General features: G+C 35.3%; 1 protein-coding gene across 1 annotated transcript in view; it reads left to right on the top strand.

Moving 5' to 3' along the window:
• COP1 (COP1 E3 ubiquitin ligase) overlaps positions 1 to 24,189 on the top strand; it is a 259,480-nt gene that overhangs the window by 79,456 nt on the left and 155,835 nt on the right. The window contains 1 exon segment of the mRNA XM_017891684.1: positions 14,980 to 15,037. Within this exon segment, the coding sequence (XP_017747173.1) occupies positions 14,980 to 15,037 (58 nt within the window).

Genomic DNA, 24,189 nt, shown 5'->3' with positions numbered 1-24,189 from the left:
TAAAAACTTAAGGGAAGGGAAAAGGAAGCAGGAGATAGAATTAACCACTTGTTTTGTAAAGATTTCTACTTATTTTGATCCTGTTTCTATAGTATGTATTACTTTGGAAAAAATACATGTTTTCCATGCTGTACTGTAATCCTGTGAATATTGTTTTTTTCTTATACTTCCACATTTTTATGTATTTATATATAATAGGGACTTAAATATAAGGTTTTGAGTAAATATATACCTAACCTAGAATGTCATTTAATTTTCAATTTGTGAATTTACTGAAGCATGACATTTAGTATACTTAATAAGTAAATTAATTATTTTAATTTTACTATAAAAGCTATCAGTTATGCTTCATTGAGGTGAGATATTTAAAAAATAAAAATAAAAATCAGTTGAATTTTTTAACCTTTAAGCTTTCATCCATTTCAAACTTTCCATATAATCAATCAAACCTATGACTGCTATACTTAGAACCTTTTTAATCTGCTTTAAATTCTAAGGAAGAAAGTCTTCACAATTCTCAGTATAAACCATAGTTTACATTTTATTGTTGCATAGTTGTGTGTGTCAAATAATGAGTAAATTAGAGATTGGTAGGCAAGCATAGTCTCTTTTACTTATTGCGAAGTGGAATTGGTTATTTTGTATAGGAAGGTGATGTGAGGATATATATCCTAATTGCCCTTCTAGAGTATTACTAATGTTTTAGACATTTTTTAACTTTTTAGCTCAGACTTTATTTAAATAATACGGCAAAACATTTTTGTTAGGTTCTCTTCCTGGCAAATAGGACAGTGCTGATTTTTTTTAGATTAAAACATACTTAGACTAGGCTTTATTATCTCTGAATTTTTGAGAGCGTAAACTGAGTGGACTCTACATGGACTAACAAGTGTGGATGTTAGGCTCTTTAAATCTTATTTAGTTTCATAATCTGTGTAATTGAATAGAAAGCACTGCTAAATAACTTATTATCAAGCCTCTGAAGCCATTAGCTTAGTATAAACCTAGTATTACCCTCTTGTGGTTAGCTGTATATCTGGTGTGATGAAGAACATTGGCATACAATTCATTAGATTTTAAATCCTCGTCAAAGCCATTGCAGTAACTTTGCTTTTAAATTTCTGAATGTATCTTATTGATGTGATTTCTCTCTTAGAAATAATTATCTCATAATTGCTTTATTCTTTGTCTTTAAGCAGTTTTGGAATGGTGAGTTATTAGTCTCTTCTGTGTGTTCAGAACATAAGAGAACTTAGTTTGAAAAATGTTGTATTAGTTGAAGCTTCTCTATCTCCTTCAGCTGGGTATGCTTTATAAGATCCAGGTAGTTGCTGGAGTTAAATTTGCATAATAAGTCTTGTTTTTCTAAGATAGTATGTAAATGTAGTACAAAATACAAGTACTAAATAAAATTTTTTGATCTATAGTCTCTTATCTTTAAAATGCTTTTACTGATAAGAAATTACTGTTGATTGAAAGTTTAATTCATTTTTTAAAAAATTGTCATGCAGGAATGCATTAGTTTAAATTCTGAATTGCCTATTTTCTGTGTTAGAGGAAGAAGATTTATGAATAAAGTATGTAGGTAAGACTTACATAAGACACTTTTGATTTTATTTACTCTATCAAACATTTTTGAAGCATACCTTTTATTTGTGTTTCTATAATTTTGACAAAGTTCCAGATGAATCAAAGTATAGGGATAATAGGAAAAAGCAAGGAACCATTTTATGGAGGCTAGGAATATTTAACATTAAAAATATATATGTAGGGTAGTGATCTAATACCTTGTGAATTCATATATTTTATAATTTGAATACATTAATGATACTTAAGAAACAATATTGCATAATAGCTTCTGGACTACATTAAGAAATTCCTCTAGTTTACTCTTGTTACTCTGTGCAATTATACTAATCTCTGGTCATTGAAAGAATATATGCTTGGGATGGGTATGGAGGACAGGGATGAGTCTTTAGTAGATGAAAAGTGAGCCATCTTCCCTATTTTTGCATAGTGAGTCTTTGGCTGGATTATTACCCCTGACATTGTCATCTACCACTTCACATGTTAATGCTTACGTTCTTAGTACTTTTTGGCAACTGTTATTGGTTCAACAACTTTATTTGATAAGTTTTCTTCTTAATGCAGGAAATGAAATGTTTTTATGATCAAGTTGAACTAATCCTTAAGGGAAGCTTATGACAGTACAGGAAATTATCTGTACACAGGCTAATACTTTTCTCAAATCTTCAAGGTTAGGTGATTATAGATGGATTTTAAGAAATTTCAACTACACTTGGATTGGAGAGTTTTGAACATACATGATGTTTTGCTGTATTTTAATGAAGCTTACCTTTATGTGAGAGTAGTAAAACCATTTGATTGTTTTATTCTTGTGAGTACTAAGGGTTACTTGACTTAATTCTGACCCTAAACCATGCCAAGGAGTTGAACTTGATGCCAAAGTCAGTAAAATAATTGAAGAATCTTAAGGAATCTTGATTGTGAACTAAAACATAAACAAACACAAAACACAGGAAACAAACTTGCATGGCAATAACGTAGGGGATACTCTTCGTACACCTGTAATTTCTTATTAAAATAGATAGGTAATAGAAATTCAGTAAGTTCTGAAAACGTTTCTTAAAACTGTAATTTTCTTTAGAATAGTTGAAGAATTTATCTTCAGTCATTCAACCAGTATTTGAGGTGTACCAGGCATGTATAAAACACTGTGTTAGAACCCAATTATTGAGAGAAAATATTTGTAAATCATATATTGGATTAGGTGCTAACATGCAAAATATACAAGGAACGAAATATACAAATACTCTATGAAACAACCTATTTTTAAAATGAGTAAAGGACTTGAACAGGTATTTCTCAAAAGAAGCCATAGAAATGGCCAACAGATATATGAAAAAAATGCTGAACATCTCTAATCATCGGAGAAATGCAAATTAATGCACATCACCTCACATTTCTTAGATTGGCCATTATCAGAAAGATGAAACAAATGTTGATGAGGATGTGGAGAAAAGGGAGCTCTTATACACTGTTGGTGGTATTATAATTAGTACAACTACTTTGGAAGACATTATGGAGGTTCCTCAAAAAACTAAAAATAGAACTAAAAATAAAAATACGATCCTGCAATCCCATTACTGGGAATATTCTCAAAGGAAATAAAATCACTATGAAAAAAATCCCATCTTCTTTGTCCCATTATTCACAGTAGCCATGCAAACAATGTAGGTATTTATGTAAATGGATGAATGGATTTAAAACATATGTTGTATGTGTGTATATACACACACACACACACACACACACACACACACAGGAATACTATTGCACCTTAAAGAAAACCCAGGAAGTTCTGTCATTTGCACCAACACAAATGAACCTAGATGACATTATGTTAAGTGAAATAAGACAGGCACAGAAAGACAAATACTATATGATCTTGCTTACATGTGGAATCTAGAAAAGTTGAACTCACAGAAGTAGAGCATAGTATGGTGGTTAACAGAGATTAGAAGTGGATGGGGAGAGGGGAGAAGTTGGTCAGTGAGTACGAAGTTATAGTTAGGAAGAATCAGTTCTGGTGTTCTGTTGTGCGACAAGGTGGTTATAGTTAATGATAGTGAATTGTGTATTTTAGAATAGCAAAAGAGGATTTTAAATGTCCTCACAAATATTCGAGGTGGTGGATATGCTATACTCTGATCATTTCACAATGTATGCAGGGATCACAATATTTTATACCTCATAAATATTCACAATTATTATGTCAATTAAAAATAAAAATGTAAAAAACAGTGTTAGGCACTGGGATATATTGATGAATATGACAGACCCTAGAACCCTGTTCTCATGGTTACATATTTTAGGAGGAAAATAAGATATGTAGGTGAATTGATTATTCTCTTTAAAATTTGGTGTAAATAGACTTTTGATTCCAATAATTTATAATCATCAAACTGTTTAACTCAAAAACTGTAGTAATTATGATTAATTGGTAGACATTTCAGGATTTCTATAAAATATCCTTGGGTTCTTGTTAAGAACTAAAATCATCAACAGAATGAAGGATAAAAATCATATGATCATTTCAGTTGATACCTAAAAAGTGATGTTGATGCCAGGCGTGGTGGCTCACACCTGTAATCCCAGCACTTTGGGAGGCCGAGGCGGGCGGATCATGAGGTCAAGAGATCAAGACCATCCTGGCCAGCATGGTGAAACCCTGTCTCTACTAAAAATACAAAAAGCTGGGTGTGGTGGTGCACACCTGTAGTCCCAGCTACTCAGGAGGCTGAGGCAGGAGAAATCGCTTGAACCCAGGAGGCAGAGGTTGCAGTGAGCCGAGATTGTGCCACCGCACTCCAGCCTGGTGACAGAGTGAGACTCCGTCTCAAAAAAAAGAAAAGGAGAAACAAAGTGATGTTGATGAAGTTCAACATTCCTTCATGATAAAAACCTTTGATAGACTGTTTATAAAAGGAACACACTTCAATGTAATAAAAGCCATATGTGACAGACCTATAGCTAGTCGTACTAAATGGTGAAAAAGTGAAACCTTTCCTCTTAGATCTGGAACTCAACAAGGATGCCCACTTTCACCATTGTTACTCAACATAGTACTAGAAGTCCTAGCTAGAGCAGTTAGATAAGAGAAAGAAATAAAGGGCATCCAGATTGGAAAGGAAGAAGTCAAATTATCCCTGTTTGCAGATGATACGATCATATATTTGGAAAAATCTATAGACTCCACCAAAAAACTATTAGAATGAAATGATACAGATTCAGTAAAGTTGCAGGATACAAAGTCAACATACAAAAAATCAGTAGCATGTTTATATGCCAGCAGTGAACAATGTGAAAAAGAATAAAAAGATATTCTTATTTATAAAGCCACAAATAAAACTAAGTACTTAGGAATTAACCAAAGAAGTGAAGGGTATCTATAATGAAAACTATAAAGCACTGATGAAAGAAATTGAAGAAGACACAAGTAACTGGAAAGATATGCCATGTTAATGGATTGGAAGAATCAATATTGTTAAAATGTCCATACTACCCAAGCAATCTACAGATGCATTGCAATCACTATCAAAACACCAATGACATTCTTCACAGAAATCGAAAAAAATCCTAAAATTTATATGGAATCACAAAAGACCCAGAAGAGCCAAAGCTGTCCTGAGCAAGAAGAACAAAAATAGAGGAATCATATTACCTGATTTTAAATTATACTGTATAGCTATAGTAACCAAAACAGCATTGTACTGGCATAAAAACAGACATATGCCAATGGAACAGAATAGAAATAGAGGACCCCGAGACAAATTCACACACCTATAGCAAACTCGTTTTTGACAAAGGTGCTAAGAACATACATTGGGGAAAAGACATTCTCTTTAATAAATGGTGCTGGGAAAACTGGATATTTATGTGCAGAAGAATGAAACTTGATTCCTACTCTCGTCATATGCAAAGATCAAATCAAAATGGATTAAAGACTTAAAGGCCTCAAACAATGAAACTACTACAAGAAAACTTTGCAGAAACTCTGGGCAAAAAATTTTTGAGTAATACCCCACAATCACAGGCAACCAAAGCAAAAATGAACAAACGGGACCATATCAAGTTAAAAGGCTTCTGCACAGCAAAGGAAACAATCAATGAAGTGAAGAGACAGCCCACAGAATGGGAGAAAATATTTGCAAGCTACTTATCTGACAAGAGATTAATAACCAGAATATACAAGGAGCTTAGACAGTTCTATAGGGAAAAAAATGTAATAGTCATTTAAAAATGAGTAAAAGATTTGAATAGACACTTCTCAAAAGAAGACAAAAATGGCAAAGCAGTGTATATAAAAGTGTTCAACCTCATTGATCATCAGAAATGCAAATCACAACTACAATGTGATATCATCTCACCCCAGTTATAATGGCTTTTATCCAAAAGTTAGGCAGTAACAAATGCTAGTGAAGATGTGGAGGAAAGGGAACCCTTGTCTGTGCTGGTGGGAATGTAAATTAGTACAACCACTATGGAGAACAGTTTGGAGGTTCCTCAAGAAATTAAAAATAGTAGTGTATTACCTAACAATCCCACTGCTGGGTATATATCCAAAAGAAAGGAAACCCATATATGAAAGAGTTATCTGCGTTCCCACGTTTGTTGCAGCACTGTTCACAATAGCCAAGATTTGGAAGTAACCTATGTGCCCATCAACAGATGAATGAATTGAGAAAATGTGGTACACATACTCAATGGAGTACTATTCAGTTGTAGAAAAGAATGAGATTCTGTTATTTGCAACAACATGGATAGAAATGTAGGTTATTATGTTAAGTGAAATAAGCTAGGCACAGAAAGATAAACAACACATATTTTCAGTTATTTGTGGGATCTAAAAATCAATTGAACTCATGAAGATAGAGAATAGAAAGATGGTTACCAGAAGCTGGGAAAGGGTAGTACGGGGCTGGGGAAGTGGGAACGTTTAATAGATTGAAAAAAAAAAATTAATTAGAAGGAATAAGATGTGGTATTCGATAGCACAACAGGGCAACTATAGTCAATAACAATTTAATTGTACATTTAAATATAAAAGTATAATTGGATTGTTTGTAACACAAAGGATAAATGCTTGAGGGGATGGATATCCCCATTCTCCATGTTGTGGTATTACATGTTGCATGCCTGTTCCAAAATATCTCATGCACCTTGTAAGTATATACACCTGCTGTGTACCCAGAAACATTAAAAATTAAAAAAAAAATTAAAAAGATCTAAAATCATTGCTTGACAAAGATGTTAAAAGTTCGTTTAGATTCTGAAATCTGAGGTGTGAGGAAGCCAAATTGCTGTGTTCATGAGTGTCAACCAAGACTCCTATTTGAAATGCAGATTTTAAAAATCTGATTGATTAGGTTTGAGGTAGATCTCAGATTCAAATGCAGGCCTGGGGTTGGGGCGTGGCAGAGATGCTACTTTAGAAAATACGGGAAAATTGATTTAGTAATTGATGATAAGCCTGTGTTACTTACATGTGCTTAAATAAATCCTTAAATCTGACATGCTTATTTTCCTTTTTATAAGAGAAAGTTCAAATATTCAACACAAACATTTTATAACTGCATATTTCATGTTTTGTGCAGGATGGGGGTAAAGATTTTTAATTATTTTACTCTATTCTGTAAAGTTACACATTCTTCTATAATGTCTTTGAAACACCTCAGATAAAGTTTCTGGGCTTGAGAGGGCCAGAAAAGTTAAAATCAAGTCTCTGTAAAGGAAACAAATTATTGGTATATACCAGCCATTCCCTGTTAATTCCATTTGTATGCTGTGATCAAAGCCTCATGTTTATGGCTTTTTGTCCTTTTGGGTTAGAGTCACTTAGAGTCACATAGGAAACTTTTTACCCCTTTAATTATTATAGATGTACTTTGATTCTAGGAGATCAGACGTGGGGGTACCTAGGGAAACCAAAGCTGCACAACTTTGCTTAGGTATAAGGACAGCCGTATACAAATGTAAAGTTTCATGTGCTGTTATCATTTACCATTTCTGCTGCTCATGCTCTCTCTCCTACCGAAGTCCCATCATATTTTCCCATTCACCACATCCCCAATCTTTGAATTTTAGTTAATTGTTTTGGAATGCTTCTTCTACTTATTTCTGGAATGATTCTGATGTTATTTCAGATAGTTCTTTCTTTAAAAGAACTATCTTTTTTTTTTTTTTTTTTTTTTAAAGCAGGTTTTTTTTTTAAAAGAACCCTGGTGGATAGTATCAACTATATCACCTGATAATTTAAAATTTCTACTGTGTGAATTACAAATAAATTGTAATCTACTCCAACTTGTTGGAAAGTAGTAATAGAATACAAACTAGTCAAATACACCACTTTGTGTAATGAACTGAAACTTTCACTCATTTTGTTGGAGGCAGATCAGTCTTGTTGGTCTTATTCCTTTGAGCTTATTTTTGTCTATTTTCGCATTCTACCAACCGAAGTAGTTTACTTCCAAAAGTAATAAAGCAATAGACTCAGACCTGTTCCATCTTTTAGAAATTTTCCTTCCTGCTTGCTTTTTATATCTGCTAGCAGTAAGTTTCTTTCTAAGGAAACTCCTCTTACAAAGAAAACTTTTAAATGAGCTGCTCTTTTGCTTTCCTTTTTCAGTTTCAGAATTATTATGTATTAAACATTTTAAAAGGCAATATAAATATTAGGTTCTATAGTCCCCGTATGCATTATGTAACTATGACTCTTTGTAACCATATACTAATTAAAAGACAAGAGGGTGCTGCGTAAATTTTTTTCTGGAGTTCTAAAACACTGTGATAGCTTCTGTTGTTTGAAGAATAAATTGCCCCTATGTCTTTTCTGTAGAAATCATAGATAAGTACTCTATCCCTAGTACTTTTGTTGTTGTACTAACCTTGCATTCCTTAAGTAAACCTAAATTTGTATGATATATAAGTTCCCAAAACGTTTTTGGAAATCTTTTGGATCAGAGTATAGTCATATTCCTTTCCTGCCTTTACCGATTTTAGAAAGGTAACAGAGTACGTATGCCATGTATCATATAATGCTGATGGAAGAATAAGAGGGACTTTCCCATAATCAAGCACATTAGTATTTCAACATTGAGACGTGATGTCAGATGTGTTCAGACCAAGTTTTTTATTTTTACCTTTAAATAGGTTGCAAACAAGCATTTGATTTTCAGAGTTTTGAATTTTAGGTCTTATATAATCTTTCTGAGCCCAAACTTTCTTTTTTAAGGCCAAACTATATTGCAAAAAATCTATTTATTGCTTAAAAAGCCATTGTCATCACCAATATTTATTTATACAAAATTTGTGTCCTTGAAATTCAGATACCATGAGAAGAGTTTAGTATTGTCTGTTTCCAAACAGGCAATGAGAGAAGATTTCATTTTAATTTTCAGTTGGATTTTGCATCAAAATCAGGAAATCTATTTTAGAAATACTGTCCTAGAGGAGAACTGCATTTATATGTTGCAACTGTCAAAGTAGTATTCCAGCTGTGGAATTGTGTCATTGCACTCCAGCCTGGGGTGACAGAGTGAGATCATAAACAAATGACATTTAAAGACATGAAAATAATGTCTGGTACATAGTAAGAACTCAATAAATGTTAGCTGCTGCCATTATTGTTGTTGACAGATTCGTCGCATAGATTTTGGGTGATATATTTGACTGTGTCAAATGTTAAAGGGTATATGGAGTAAAACAAGAAAAAACATGAAGAATGATTTTTAGTATCGCTGGAGGTCTCTGCAAAATTGGGGCCACAGCAATTTTGGTTGCTCAATAAATGGGATTTATTATTAATTTAAAATTAAATTAAAATATTAAATTATTTAAAATTTAGTATTTTCAGGTTACTTCTTAGTGTTTTCTTTTGGAGAAACTGGTTCAGTAACTATATGTAGAACACTGGAAAGGAACAAGTTTTATTTGTAGCTCCATTTGATTTATTTATTTAAATGTAGACTTTTTTTCTCTTTTACATTTATAGCAAAAAAAAATCAATGATAATAGTCTAATTTTATGTGAGTTTGTGGCATTTTGGACTCTCTTTGATTCCCTTATTTGTAATTCCATATTTATTGTCTACGTTTATCCTAAAACGATCTCAGTGTGCTTTATTTTTGCTCATTGATTTAAAATTTCTCATTATAATTTAATTAGCTAATATATCTACTAATAATTTCAATTTAAACCATTCTTTTCAATATGAAAGGCTAGTCTAAAATCAATATGCCTATTATTTTCCAAGAGTGAACCATTGTTTTCTCTTGGTTACCTCTTCATTATACTATACCTCATATGTGAAATTGACTTCATAATCTTATCTTCTAGTTAGGAAATATGTCTTTGCTTTTGAAGGAAAATAATGTAGGTGAAAATAGTTATATGACATCTACTTGCATAACTGAATTTCTTTGATACCTCAAATTAACAGCTACATTGTTTTTACTTATTTTAGCAAAGCTTCTCATTGTTACCAGCAAGAAGATTGGGAACTGTTTTATTATCTTTTGATTAAAGTGTATTACTCCTATATCAGTTTTACTTACCACCCTGAAAATTTTTTTCCTTGACATCTTTTGATGTCTTTATTAAGTGTTTTGTTGTTGTTGTTGTTTTGTTTTGTTTTGGAAGTGGAGTCTTGCTCTGTTACCCAGCACCGAGGCTAGAGTGCAATGGTGTAATCTTGGCTCACTGCAACCTTCTCCTCCTAGGTTCAAGAGATTCTCCTGCCTCAGCCTCTCTGATAGCTGGGATTACATGCACTTTCCATCACGCCCGGCTCATTTTTGTGTTTTTGTAGAGTTGGGATTTCACCATGTTGGCCAGGCTGGTCTTGAACTCCTGACTCAGATGATCCACCTGCCGCGGTTTCTTAAGCTAGTATAACTTTTCTAATTTTATTGACATTTATTTGAAAAATACATGATTCTTTCTTATATTTCTAGGTTACTGTTTTCATTTTTCTCTTTAAAATATGTCTATGAAGTGGGGGCTTATCCAGGATTTTCCTGTTCTTCAGTTAGAGAACATAAAGTGCCTAGGTAGTTTATATAGCATGGTGGTTCTTGTGGACTCTGGAACTTGACTGCTTGGGTTTGAATAATAACATTGCTGTTTCCCAGTGTTGTTATCTTGAGCCAAATATATAATCTCTCAGTGCTCGAGTTTTCTCACTTGAGAAATGAGAATGATAAGAGTATTATCTACATTAGAGCTGTGAAGTTTATTTAGGTTAGTGCATAGCAAACCCTCAGTAATTGGTATTATTGATACTGTTATTGCCATCTAGTGACTGCGGATGAATCAAGAGTTAAGTAGTAGTATAACACCAGAGTCAAGAGGGACCCAGCCCTGTCAGTGCTTTCTAATATTCTTTTTTTTTTTTTGAAATGGAGTCTTGCTGTGTTGCCCAGGCTGGAGTGCAGTGGCATGATCTCTGCTCACTGCAGGCTCCACTTCCCGGGTTCATGCCATTCTCCTGCCTCAGCCTCCCGAGTAGCTGGGACTACAGGCGCCCGCTACCACGCCCGGCTAATTTTTTGTATTTTTAGTGGAGATGGGGTTTCACCATGTTAGCGAGGATGGTCTCGATCTCCTGACCTTGTGATCCACCCACCTCGGCCTCCCAAAGTGCTGAGATTACGGGCGTGAGCCACCATGCCCGGCTATATTCTTTTCTGTGTGTGTGTGTGTATGTGTATGAATGTATGAATGTATGATATAAAGCAGAATTAATGGATTTTATTATTCAGATTTTTCTGTTGCAGTCTGTATTATACCTTTTTCTTAGTGAATTAAATTAAAACTACTAGAAAATAAGTTTCATATTCTGTAATCATTAATAAGATACTATTTTTAATGCTTAGTTTTATCTGCAATAAACTGATGAGTATTTTTTAACATATATGAAATGTAGAATTATATTACTGTATACACTGAGATATCAGTATTCATTTTTTTGGCTTACAGTCACAAAATTCTGAATCATAAATCTGTAAAAATGTATAGCTGGAAATGTTCTGTTCTATAGGCCTCTAACTATGCAACTACACGGTTTTATTAATGTTATACAGACACTAGGGGGTTGAGTTTCATTAGTAGGAAGAACAGAGATCTTTAATGCATTGCATTACCTCACTTTCAGTCCTATTAGTCTCTGGATGGAGTAAACTGAAAATAGCATGCAGTCTTGTCATACCAGTGTGTGACTCTATAGGAAAGGCAAGCAATGGTTACATTTTATCTAAATAAACTCATGATAAGAACATTTGAATTCTTTAAAGTTAAGTTAAGTTAACTTTAAGTTAAGTTCTTTAAAGGCTCTTTTGTAATTCAGTTTTGCTATAGGAACTGTTAACACAATTAACAGTTTTTTTGTTTTGTTTTTTTTAATGTGCTATATTTTTTGTCACTCATCTAACTTTATTTTTTCGTTGATACATAGTATTTTGTACATGTCTATGGGGATACTTGTGATATTTTTTACATGCATAGAATGTGTAATGATCGAGTCAGAGTATTTGGGAGTTATCCCATCACCTTGAGCATTTATCATTTCTTCTGGCTACTTTGTTTTTGGTTTTGGGTTTTTTTTTTTTTTTTTTTTTGAGACGGGGCCTCTCTCTTGCCCAGGCTGGAATGCAGCGATGTGATCACAGCTTATTGTAGCCTTGACCATTTGAGATTAAGTGATCTTCCCACCTCACCCTCCTAAGTAGCTGGAACCCCAGGCATGCACCACCACACACAGTTAATTATATGTAGAAAACGGGATCTCACTATGTTTTCTGGGCTGGTCTTGAACTCCTGGGCTCCAGTGACCCTCCCACCTTGGCCTCCCAAAGTGCTGGGATTATAAGCATGAGCCACCGTGCCTGGCCTCTTCTAGCTATTTTGAAATATACAATATATTGTTGTTAACTATAGTCACCTTAGTCTGCTGTCAAACCTTAGAACTTATTTCTTTCATGTAATTGTGTGTTTGTACCCATTAACTATGCCTTTAAAAAAAAGAAGACTTCTGTGTAGGCAGATTCATATGATTTATTTTGAAAATGTGAAGTTTTATGTTACTAATCTTGTTAATAAAAGAAACTAAAATTTATTGAATATTTACCGTATTTTGGCATCATACTGTGAACTTTACATGCATTATCTTATTTATNTTCTGGGCTGGTCTTGAACTCCTGGGCTCCAGTGACCCTCCCACCTTGGCCTCCCAAAGTGCTGGGATTATAAGCATGAGCCACCGTGCCTGGCCTCTTCTAGCTATTTTGAAATATACAATATATTGTTGTTAACTATAGTCACCTTAGTCTGCTGTCAAACCTTAGAACTTATTTCTTTCATGTAATTGTGTGTTTGTACCCATTAACTATGCCTTTAAAAAAAAGAAGACTTCTGTGTAGGCAGATTCATATGATTTATTTTTGAAAATGTGAAGTTTTATGTTACTAATCTTGTTAATAAAAGAAACTAAAATTTATTGAATATTTACCGTATTTTGGCATCATACTGTGAACTTTACATGCATTATCTTATTTATTTATTTATTTATTTATTTATTTATTTATTTATTTATTTTGTGAGACGGAGTCTCGCTCTGTCACCCAGGCTGGAGTGCAGTGGCACGATCTCGGCTCACTGCAAGCTCCGCCTCCCAGGTTCACGCCATTCTCCTGCCTCAGCCTCCCAAGTAGCTGGGACTACAGTTGCCACCACATTGCCCAGCTAGTTTTTTGTATTTTTAGTAGAGACGGGGTTTCACTGTGTTAGCTAGGATGGTCTCGATCTCCTGACCTCGTGATCCGCCCGCCTCGGCCTCCCAAAGTGCTGGGATTACAGGCGTGAGCCACTGCGCCCAGCTGCATTATCTTATTTAAATGTCAAACTTCTCTGATTTGTCTTCATCATTTAGTAGATGGAGAAGCTAGAGCCCAAGTAAGATTAACCTCTTGCCCAGAGTCAGGCTCTTTACTTCTATGGGTAAAATCCAAACTGTGTACTTCTAAGAGTACCTCCCATGCTCTAACCTTTGAGGTTCTTTCAGTACTAAGTAATTAATCATCTTGTATATTTGCATATAGAACCATTCTAATTAGTAATCTCAATTTCTTAAATTTTATAGGATAGAAAGGATATAATTTTTTTGTTGTTGTTGTTTTTTGTTTTTTGAGACAGAGTCTCACCCTGTCACCCAGGCTGGAGTGCAGTGGTGTGATCTCAGCTCACTGCAATCTCCATCTCTCAAGTTCAAGTGATTCTACTGCCTCAGCCTCCCAAGTAGCTGGGATTACAGGAGCGTGCCACCACACCCAGCTAATTTTTTTGTTTTTAGTAGAGATAGGGTTTCACCATGTTGGTCAGGCTGGTCTTGAACACCTGACCTCGGGTGATCTGCCCGCCTTGGCCGCCCAAAGTGCTGAGATAACAGGCATGAGTGACCATGCCTGGACTAAACATGTTTATAGTAGAAATAGAGAAAAAGAATTTACAGAAAGTAAATCGTAATGTATACAGTTGGTATATATGTCATGTGGTTTTCAGTTGTTGATAGTTTTTTATGTAGGGCTTATTTAAAGGTGGGAGGGAGATAGGAATGATGAAATGGTAAGATAGAAATGCCAAGATAGAGGAAGTAAAAGATAGTCTACGCTTCTGAATGTTTTTTTAGGGTTAGATAGAATATATAGAGGATATAATCAAATAAAAAGAACCATTGGAGAAAGCATATTATGTTTGACCAGAGCAGAGGAAGCTAGCATATTGATTTTGGGTTACAAAGGCAAGATTATTGTTATTTTACCATTTATTTTATTCTTTTGATAGTTCTGTTTTTCACATGAGGTTTGAATATAATATTTTGAAGCTAGGAGGGACTCGAGATAATATATAAATAGCTAGCCTTCATCACCTCGTTTTTATAGATGAGGAATCTTGAGTGATTGATTATAAGGTAACTATCCAAGAACACATAGCTTTTTAATGACATAGCAGGGTCTGTTAACCATAGATTTTGATTGCATGCTTGTGCTCTTTTCCCAATAGTGTAAATTTTCTTTTCCTTAAAGTTCCCCAAACCTGATTAACCTATCTGAAAATGAAATATAAACAAGTAAATCTATATAGACACCTGCCTTGTGATTATCCTCTGTTGACATTATTTCTTGGTTTATATGTTTGAGGTGTTGAGTTGAAGTGGTAAATTGCTTAAATATTTGCTGATATGTCGTGGGTTGTCTATTTGATGTTTAATGATTGACAATAAATGTTTTCTTTGCTTAGAAATTAGAAATACTGGGCTTATGTATGATATACTTTAGATTTAGTTTTTCAGTTGTTAAAATTATGTAAATACTGAAATCACATTTTTCTCTCTTCATTTTGCAGTAGTATTATTGATTCCACAGAATACAGCCAACCTCCAGGTTTCAGTGCCAGTTCTCAGGTAAACGATATCTTTGTTTTAATGATACCACAAGTATAATTGTCTGAGTTATAAAGTCATAGATTAGTTTACTAAAGTGTCCTGTCACAAAGACAACCATTTTGAATGCAGTGGTGTTGATTAGCACTTGAATAGCTCTTATGCATAATGGCAGAATCAAATATTAATATTTGCTTTTTCAATGATAACTTAAGTTTATTTTCTTCACCAAATTGTGATGGAACAAATCTAAAGAGTTTTGCTTTGTTTTTGTTTTTTTGAGACACTCCGTCATGCAGGCTGGAATGCTGTAGCCTCGACCTCCTAGGCTCAAGCAATCCTCCTACCTCAGCCTCTCAAGTAACTGGGTCTATGGGAGTGCACCACCATGCCCAGCTAATTTTTGTACTTATTGTAGAGATGGGGTTTCACCATGTTGTCCAGACTGGTCTCAAACTCCTGGACTCAAGTGATCTGTCTGCCTCACCCTCCCAGAGTGGTAGGATTGCGGGTGTAAGCCACTATCCCTGGCAGTTTTTTAAAACTTACTGTTAATTTCAGAACCTGAGAGGAAGGAAATACTTTAGGGAAAAAAAAAAAGCATAATCAGGACATAGTTTATCTTAGAGATATGAAAATTATAAATCTGTCATTGAATTATGCTTCGCTATGTTGAAACTTACACCTTTTCCATGGAATAAAGACTATAGTCTTGAGTAAAATAGATATCAGCTTTACCTTTTTTAATTAGCTGTATGATTATTTTGAACTTTACTCTCTTCATTATTGACTTAGAGATACTGATATCTGTCAAGCTTACTTTTGAGGCCTAATATGCTTTTTTTAACTTTTATTTTATATTTTATTTTATATTTTTGAGACAGAGTCTCACTCTGTCTCCAGGCTGGAGTGCAGTGGCACCATCTCGGCTCACTGCAACCTCCACCTCCCGGATTCAGGCGATTTTCCTGCTTCAGCCTCCCGAGTAGCTGGGACTACAGGCACGTGCCACCACACCCAGCTGATTTTTTGTAGTTTTAGTAGAGATGGAGTTTCACCATGTTGGCCAGGATGGTCTCCATCTCTTGACCTTGTGATCCTCCCTTCTTGACCTCTCCAAGTGCTGGGATTACAGGCGTGAGCCAGTGCGCCCAAGCATTTTAATTTTATTTTGAGATGGAGTCTCGCTCTGTCACCCAGGCTGGAGTGCAGTGGCATGATCTTAGCTCACTACAACCTCTGCCTTCTGGGTTCAAGCGATTCTCCAGCCTCAGCCTCCCGAGTGGCTGGGACTACAGGCATGCACCACTGCATCCAGCTAATTTTTGTATTTTTAGTAGAGACGAGGGTTTCCCCATGTTGGCCAGGCGGGTCTCGAACTCCTGATCTCAGGTGATCTGCCCACCTCGGCCTCCCAGAGTGCTGGGATTACAGTAATGAGCCACTGCTCCTGGCTGTGTTTTTAAACTTTTTATGTTGAAATAAGTTTTGACTTAGAGAAAAATTACAAAAATACTACAAAGAATTCCTTTATAGTTTGCATCCAGATTGTCTAAACACTTAACATTTATCACATTTGTTTTATCATTCTCATTCAGCCTTTCTTTTACATATATACATATAATTTCTTTTCTGGATTGTTTGAGTAAGGTACACACATATGTTTCTTTACCCTTAAATACTTCAGCATGTATTTCCTTAGGAACAAGCATATTGTCTTATGTAATCACAATATAACTTTAAAATTCAGGCAGTTAATATCGATACAATATTATTTCTAAATTCTAGATTTTCAGATTTTAAGAATTACCCTAATATTGCCTGGGCAACATGGTGAGACCCCACCTCTACAAAAAATAAAAAAAATTAGTTGGGCATGGTGGCATGTGCTTGTGGTTTCAGCTACTCAGGAGGCTAAGGTGGGAGGATACCTTGAACCCAGGAGGCCGTGGTTACAGTGAGCTGAGATCACGCCAGTATACTCCAGCCTGGGTGACAGAGTCAGACCCTATCTCCCTGCCACCCCATCCCAGCCCCCAAAAGAAAGAATTACCCTAATATCCTTTATAGTAAAACAAAAAACAGTGAAGTATTTTTAATGAACGTTTATTTGTATATTCACTTTATTTAAAAAAATAGTATACCTATTTTTATCTAAGTGAACGGTACATCCTTTTGGATTATATCACTTCTGTTTTACTTGTCTCCAAACTTGGATGACTACCTTGTTACTTTTATGATTAGTTTATGTGACTACTCTGTACATCATCCTGTATTATGTTCATGTACAATGCATACATTTGGCCTATTATTTTTTTATAGTGAGTTTGTAGATTGGTTTGTGTCTGTTTCTGAACAGCCATGAAAATACCAGATTCAATTATTTTTATACGACATAATGGAATACATTAGGAGAAAATTTAAAGCCTTAAATTGAAATATACCATAGGAAGTTGAGAGATAATAGCAGTCCCTGTATCTGGAAACTGGCTTAGTATTTATAACTAGCCATTTATGTTCTCCTTCTGAACATAATTTCACAGAACATCAACATCAGACAAGGCTACTCTCTCTGACTGATGAAGCGAAACAAAAAACAAGATCACTCCATATAAAGTTGTCTAGCCACATTTAAAAAACAAAGTCACTGTGCAAACTATAGAAAAAAAGAAAAAAACCTACCCTGACCAATGTGAGTGATTTCTGCTTCTTTACCAGTTAAAACTGTAGCTTCCCTGTAGGCTTCTGTGCTCCTAGATAAGATTTGTCATTACATAAGTTGCTGAATTATAGAATCATTTCTGTTTGACAGTATCTAATCCACAGTGAAGCCCCACTTTCTTGAACCCTCCCACAAATTATTTAACAAGTGCCTTACTGAGCCATCTCTCACTTATTCATATTTATTGCAACTAGCAATAAATAAAACTTGTTTTACTACAGGTGTTTTTTTTTATTGGTTTTTGGCTGGAGGACGTTGACCAAACTCTATATAGGGGAACAAGAAGAGGTTTCCACAGTTACCTTTTATATTAACATCGTTTTGGAAATTCTAGCAAATCCTATGAGCTAGAAGACAGTAGAAATTGAATCTGAATACAGCCTTCAGAATGTGAGAAAATGTTTGCAGATTACCCATCTGACAAGGGATTAATAACCAGAATATATAATGGAATCAAACAATTTGACTGCAAAAAAAATCCAATTTAAAAATTGACAGAAACTCTAAATAGACATTTTCAAAAGAAGATATACAAGTGGTCAGTAGGTATATGAAAAAATACTTATCATTAACCATCAGGGAAGTGAAAGTCAAAACCACAATGAGATATCGTCTCACCACAGTTAGAATGGTATTATCAAAAAAATAGAAGTAACAAATGTTAGAAAGGGCGTGGAGAAAGAGTGAATGCCCCTATACTGTTGAGAATGTGAAGTAGTACAGCCATTATGAAAAAGAGTATGGAGGTTCCTCAGAAAACTAAAAATAGAACTGTCATATGTTCCAGCAACCCCATTGCTGGGTATGTATCCAAAAGAAAGGAAATCGGTATATTGAAGAGATATCTGCACTCCCATGTTTATTGCAGCACTATTCACAATAGTCAATATTTGGAATTGACCTTTAGGTGTCCATCAGCAGATGAAAGGATAAAGAAAATGTGGTGTATATACACATTGGAATATTATTCAGCCATAAAATGAACGAAATCTTGTCATTTGCAGCAACATGGATGGAACTGGAGATCATTAAATTAAGTGAAGTGAGCTAGGAACCAAAAGACAATCAAACATCACATATTGTCAGTCTTAAATGGGAGCAAAAAAAAAAAAGCGGATTTCATGGAGGCAGAGCATGGAATGGAGATAGTAGGCAGAGAAGGGAAAGGTATGGGGGGTGGGGATGGAGAGAAGTTGCTTAGTGGGTACAAAAATATAGTTAGTTTGGGTGAATGAGTTCTAGTATTTGATAATACAGTAGGGAAATTATGGTTAATACTTTATTGTATATTTCAGAATAGCTAAAAGAGAAGAATTGCAGTGTTTCCAACACAAGAAATGATAAATGTTTGAGATGATAGAAATCCCAGTTACCCTAATTGATTATTACATTGTATTTGTCTATCGAAATAATACATGTACCCCCCCCCCCACAGATGTGCACAACCATGATATAGCAACTTTTCTAAAAGAAATTGAATATGGAGGAAAAGAAAACAATCAATCTTTTTTTTGAAATATTTTGGAGTAGCACTTACTTTTATGTGGTGAAGGAGACTTTTGGTTTGAGATAGTACTCCGAGACAGTGTGTTAATATCGTCTCATCCCCTCCCGCAAGAAATCTTATTGCCGTATTGCTCTCCTCACACCTAAAACTTAGAAGAATTTGTAGATGATTAAAAGAGAAAATATGGAGTAAGAGCTGCCTAATCTTTGAGTCACTATATGCATGGTAAATGCATGCTTAAGGATTAAATAACAGGTCACCCAGGAGAATTCTTAGCATCTGTTAGAGGACTGGGTAGTTTTTGAGGAGGAAACCCTACTAGTGTTGAGATGGAGCTGACATGATACATTGCACTGAAGGCCTTACCCTTCATTTCTAGCTGTGCTCCAAATAATAGCTAGACCTAAAATAAATTGACACAAGAACAATTGAAATAGTGGATAGTCGAGTATAAGCCTGGCAAATGCAAACTAAAGAATACTGTAAAACTAAAATAACTCCAAAAGTATGAATAAAATAGGACAGTTTTTCCACATAAATAAAAGGTATATTTTCCAAAAGTAGTAAAATTTTGTATCACGAAGGACTGGAATTTATGTAAAGCAAAATCTGTTAGAAATTAAATAATTAGGGGCTGGGCGTGGTGGTGGTTCACACCTGTAATCCCAGCACTTTGGGAGGCCAGGGCAGGCGGATCGCGAGGTCAAGAGATCGAAACCATCCAGGCCAAAATGGTGATACTCTGTCTCTACTAAAAATACAAAAAATTAGCTGGGCATGGTGGTGCACGCCTGTAGTCCCAGCTACTCGGGAGGCTGAGGCAGGAGAAGTCCTTCAACCCGGGAGGTAGTGGTTGTATTGAGCCGAGATTGCACCATTGCACTCCAGCCTGGTGACAGAGCAAGACTCCGTCTCAAAAAAAAAATAATAATTAGGTAGCATGTATTTTGCAGTTACTTTTCATAGGCAGTGTTTGAACTATTCATATGTATTAACTAACTTTCAGAACTACTCTATGAGATAAATACTATTATTATTTTTATTTTTTGAGACGAGGTCTCGCTCTGTTGCCCATGCTGGAGCGCAGTGGCACCATCTTGGCTTACTGCAACCTCCACCTCCGGGGTTCAGGTGATTCTCCTGCCTCGGCCTCCTGAGTAGCTGGGACTACAGACACACACCACCACACCCAGCTAATTTTTGTATTTTTAATAGAGACGGGGTTTCACCATGTTGGCCAGGATGGTCTCGATCTCTTGATCTCATGATCTGCCTGCCTCAGCCTCCCAAAGTGCTGGGATTGCAGATGTGAGCCTCTGTACCCTGCTGATAAATACTATTATTATTTTTTATTGAAAAGGAAACTGGTACACAGAGAAGTTATGGAGGTTGACTCAGTTAATATAGCTAGTAAGAGGAGGGAACTGAGATTTAAACCCAGACATTGTGGCTTCAGAGTCTTTGCTTTTAAGTACTCGTTTATTCAAGCAGCAGGTTTTGGGGGTTTTGTTGTTGTCGTCGTTTTTTTGTCTTTTGTTTTTTGTTTTAAACGTACCTGATATTTACAAGGCTCTGAGGATACCTCATTGGACAAAAGAAAAACAGATAGAAATCCCTGCTATAATGAAGTTTCCAGTCTAGTTGGTTAGATACTTATAGCAAAAGTGTAGATGACTCCTGAATGACCAGGATGTGAGGAAGCAGAGATATTTCTATGAATGTCCCTGGGAAAACTTTCTAGGCAGAGAACAAGAAGTAAATAATCCCTGAGGTAGAGAATGCCTTACATAGTTCAGAAGTCATGTAGTTGGAGAGAAGTGAAGAAGGGAGATAAAAATAGAAGATGAGGTAAAAACATAACAGGCTACATTTCACGTATGGCTTTCTTAGGCTATTAGAAAGACTTTAGATTTTTTGAGTAAAATCAGTTAAGCATGATTTAGTAGGTACTTGTCTCCATACGTACTTTGCATCAAAGGATATATGTTATTTATTGTAATCCTTGGAGAATTTCAAAAAATTGATTGAATCTAAGACAAGATAAATAGTGTCATCTGCATTGTGTGACTTAGAGCCTCAAATAAACAAACAGAGACAGTCTAGAAAAGAGTAAATGAAGACTCCTCTGAGTACCTGTGTGTTAAAAAATCAGTGCATTCAAAAAATACTGCTAGTGGAAATATTGTTTATCAAAAATTTCTGAAATGTGGTCAGAATTGTACTAAACATTCATAGTCTTGAATGCTTTCATTTTTAGATAAGAATAAAAATAAATGAGCTTATTATTTACCCAAGAGGCTACATTATCACTAGATGATAAATATAGAAAGACCAAAAAAAAGCCTATATACAACATAAGTTGAAATTAGCTATTATCGTGATACTGAGTACATTAAAATAAGACAATGTTGATGCATACTAATCAAAATCACATTCTTAATGAAATGTAATTTTAAAGATTATAAAATATTAAAATAGTTCAGATCAATTTTAGAACAATTTGGATAGACCAGTAACCATAATTACTAATTTAGTTAGATTCCAATTTTTTTTTTTTTTTTTTTTTTTTTTTTTTGAGGCAGAGTCTCACTCTGTCGCAGGGGCTAGAGTGCAGTGGCCGGATCTCAGCTCACTGCAAGCTCCGCCTCCCGGGTTTACGCCATTCTCCTGCCTCAGCCTCCCGAGTAGCTGGGACTACAGGCGCCCGCCACTTCGCCCGGCTAGTTTTGTATTTTAGTAGAGATGGGGTTTCACCGTGTTAGCCAGGATGGTCTCGATCTCCTGACCTCGTGATCCGCCCGTCTCGGCCTCCCAAAGTGCTGGGATTACAGGCTTGAGCCACCGCGCCCGGCCAGATTCCAATTTAAAATAAATCCCAGTTTTTTTTAAGCGTGTGTAGAATGTGGCCAATTAACGTTAAAGTTCATTAATAGAATGAATTATTCAGAGGTTAATGATGAATTTACCTCATCAACTATTAAAATGTACTCTAAGACTGCTGTAACAAAAGAAGCAGAATAAAAATTTAAAATCTACCTAAAAGTAGTCATTTAGTCTGTGATAAAGGTGGTCATGTAGATCAGTGGTGAAAGGAGCGATTAAATGCATGGTGTTGGGACAAATGGGAAACTCTTTGAAGGAAATTTAGCTTGTTTTCACTTACCGAAAGAGTTCAGATCAGCTAAACAACAATTGAAACAACAATAAAACTATAGAAATTAAGAAGGAAATCTACCCTACATATAAGAAAGCACCACAAACAAAATTTAAACCCAAATTGGGAAAGGTGTCATAATTAGGGCAAGTAAATGGCTTAATTGCTTCAAAATATTAAAAGCTTTGATTTTTTTTTTTTTTTTTTGGAGATGGAGTCTCACTCTGTCACCAGGCTGGAGTGCAGTGACGTGATCTCAGCTCACTGCAGCCTTCACTTCCCAGGTTTAAACAGTTCTCCAGCCTTAGCCTCGTGAGTAGCTGAGACTACAGGTGCGCACCACCACACCCAGCTAATTTTTGTATTTTTAGTAGAGACAGGATTTCACCATGTTGAACAGGATGGTCTCGATCTCTTGTCCTCGTGATCTGCCTGCCTTGGCCTCTCAAAGTGCTGGGATTACAGGCGTGAGCCACCATGCCCGGCCAATTTTATCTTTTTAATAAAAGCCCCAAATAGGGTAAGAAGATGGTGCAGGACATCAATATTTTATTTTATTTTATTTTTTATTTTTTATTTTATTTTATTTTATTTTTTTGAGATGGAGTCTCTCTGTGTCGCCCAGGCTGGAGTGCAGTGGCCGGATCTCAGCTCACTACAAGCTCCGCCTCCCGGGTTTACGCCATTCTCCTGCCTCAGCCTCCCGGGTAGCTGGGCCTACAGGCCCCCGCTACCTCACCGGGCTAGCTTTTGTATTTTTTAGTAGAGACGGGGTTTCACCGGGTTAGCCAGGATGGTCTCGATCTCCTGACCTCGTGATCCACCCATCTTGGCCTCCCAAAGTGCTGGGATTACAGGCTTGAGCCACCGTGCCCGGCCAACATCAATATTTTTAAAAGACAAAAATTCACACATTCAGCTTACATGAAATAATACTCAATTTTGCAAATAAATAAAAGCAAAATATAGAATAATACAAGGTACCAAAGAAATCATCTGATAGTTATGGGTAAAATCAAAGGAATGTTCCAAAATGGGAAATACTCTTACTTGCAGTGAGTGTATGTGCTCGAGCATGTGCCTATTGGAGAAGGGTAGGTGGAGGAAGGGAGAGTGGTAATTGAGTTGATATCTTCCAGGAAGATAATTTGGCAGTATATACATATGATCAATGCTAAAATAGTTTGATTTGCTAATTATTCACAAAGAAATTTATTTTAAGGAATGATTCTAAGTACTATGTAAAGATTATATACCGGTATTAATCATATGTGTGTGAAAATTCTGGAAAAATAAACATACCCAGCCATAGTAGTTGCAGAAATAGTGCTCAACTATAGGATGGATTACTTTACTGCTCTTAAAAATACTATTTAGTAGTTGAAATTGAATGGAAAATAATATATATATAACAATATAATGATATATAATATATGTATATAATAAACAATATAGCAGGTGAAGGCGTAGAGGTGAAGCCAGAAATGTATGAACTTTATAGAGTTATATTTTCTGAACTTTTGTAATTGCCTATTGATTTTACTTCAGAGTTGTTATGTAACCATAGAACAATTAGCAAAATTAGAAAATTAATGTTGATATATCTGAGAAAACTTTAAATTTTAATTTTAAATTCTTTACAATTTAAATTTCAGGAATGTATTCATTAATGTCCTTAATAGAAAAAAAAATTCTGGTCCAGGACCATTCTGAATGACTTGTTGCATTTATTTGTCATGTCTCTTTAATCTCCTCTAAATTGGTACAGTTTTTCAGTTTATGACATCAAC

Source organism: Rhinopithecus bieti, unplaced genomic scaffold (assembly GCF_001698545.2).
Source record: "Rhinopithecus bieti isolate Rb0 unplaced genomic scaffold, ASM169854v2 scaffold_20101, whole genome shotgun sequence".
Classification (NCBI taxonomy): Eukaryota; Metazoa; Chordata; class Mammalia; order Primates; family Cercopithecidae; genus Rhinopithecus; species Rhinopithecus bieti.
The sequence above is the reverse complement of the archived record's forward strand: the minus strand, read 5'-3'. Positions and strand labels throughout refer to the sequence as shown.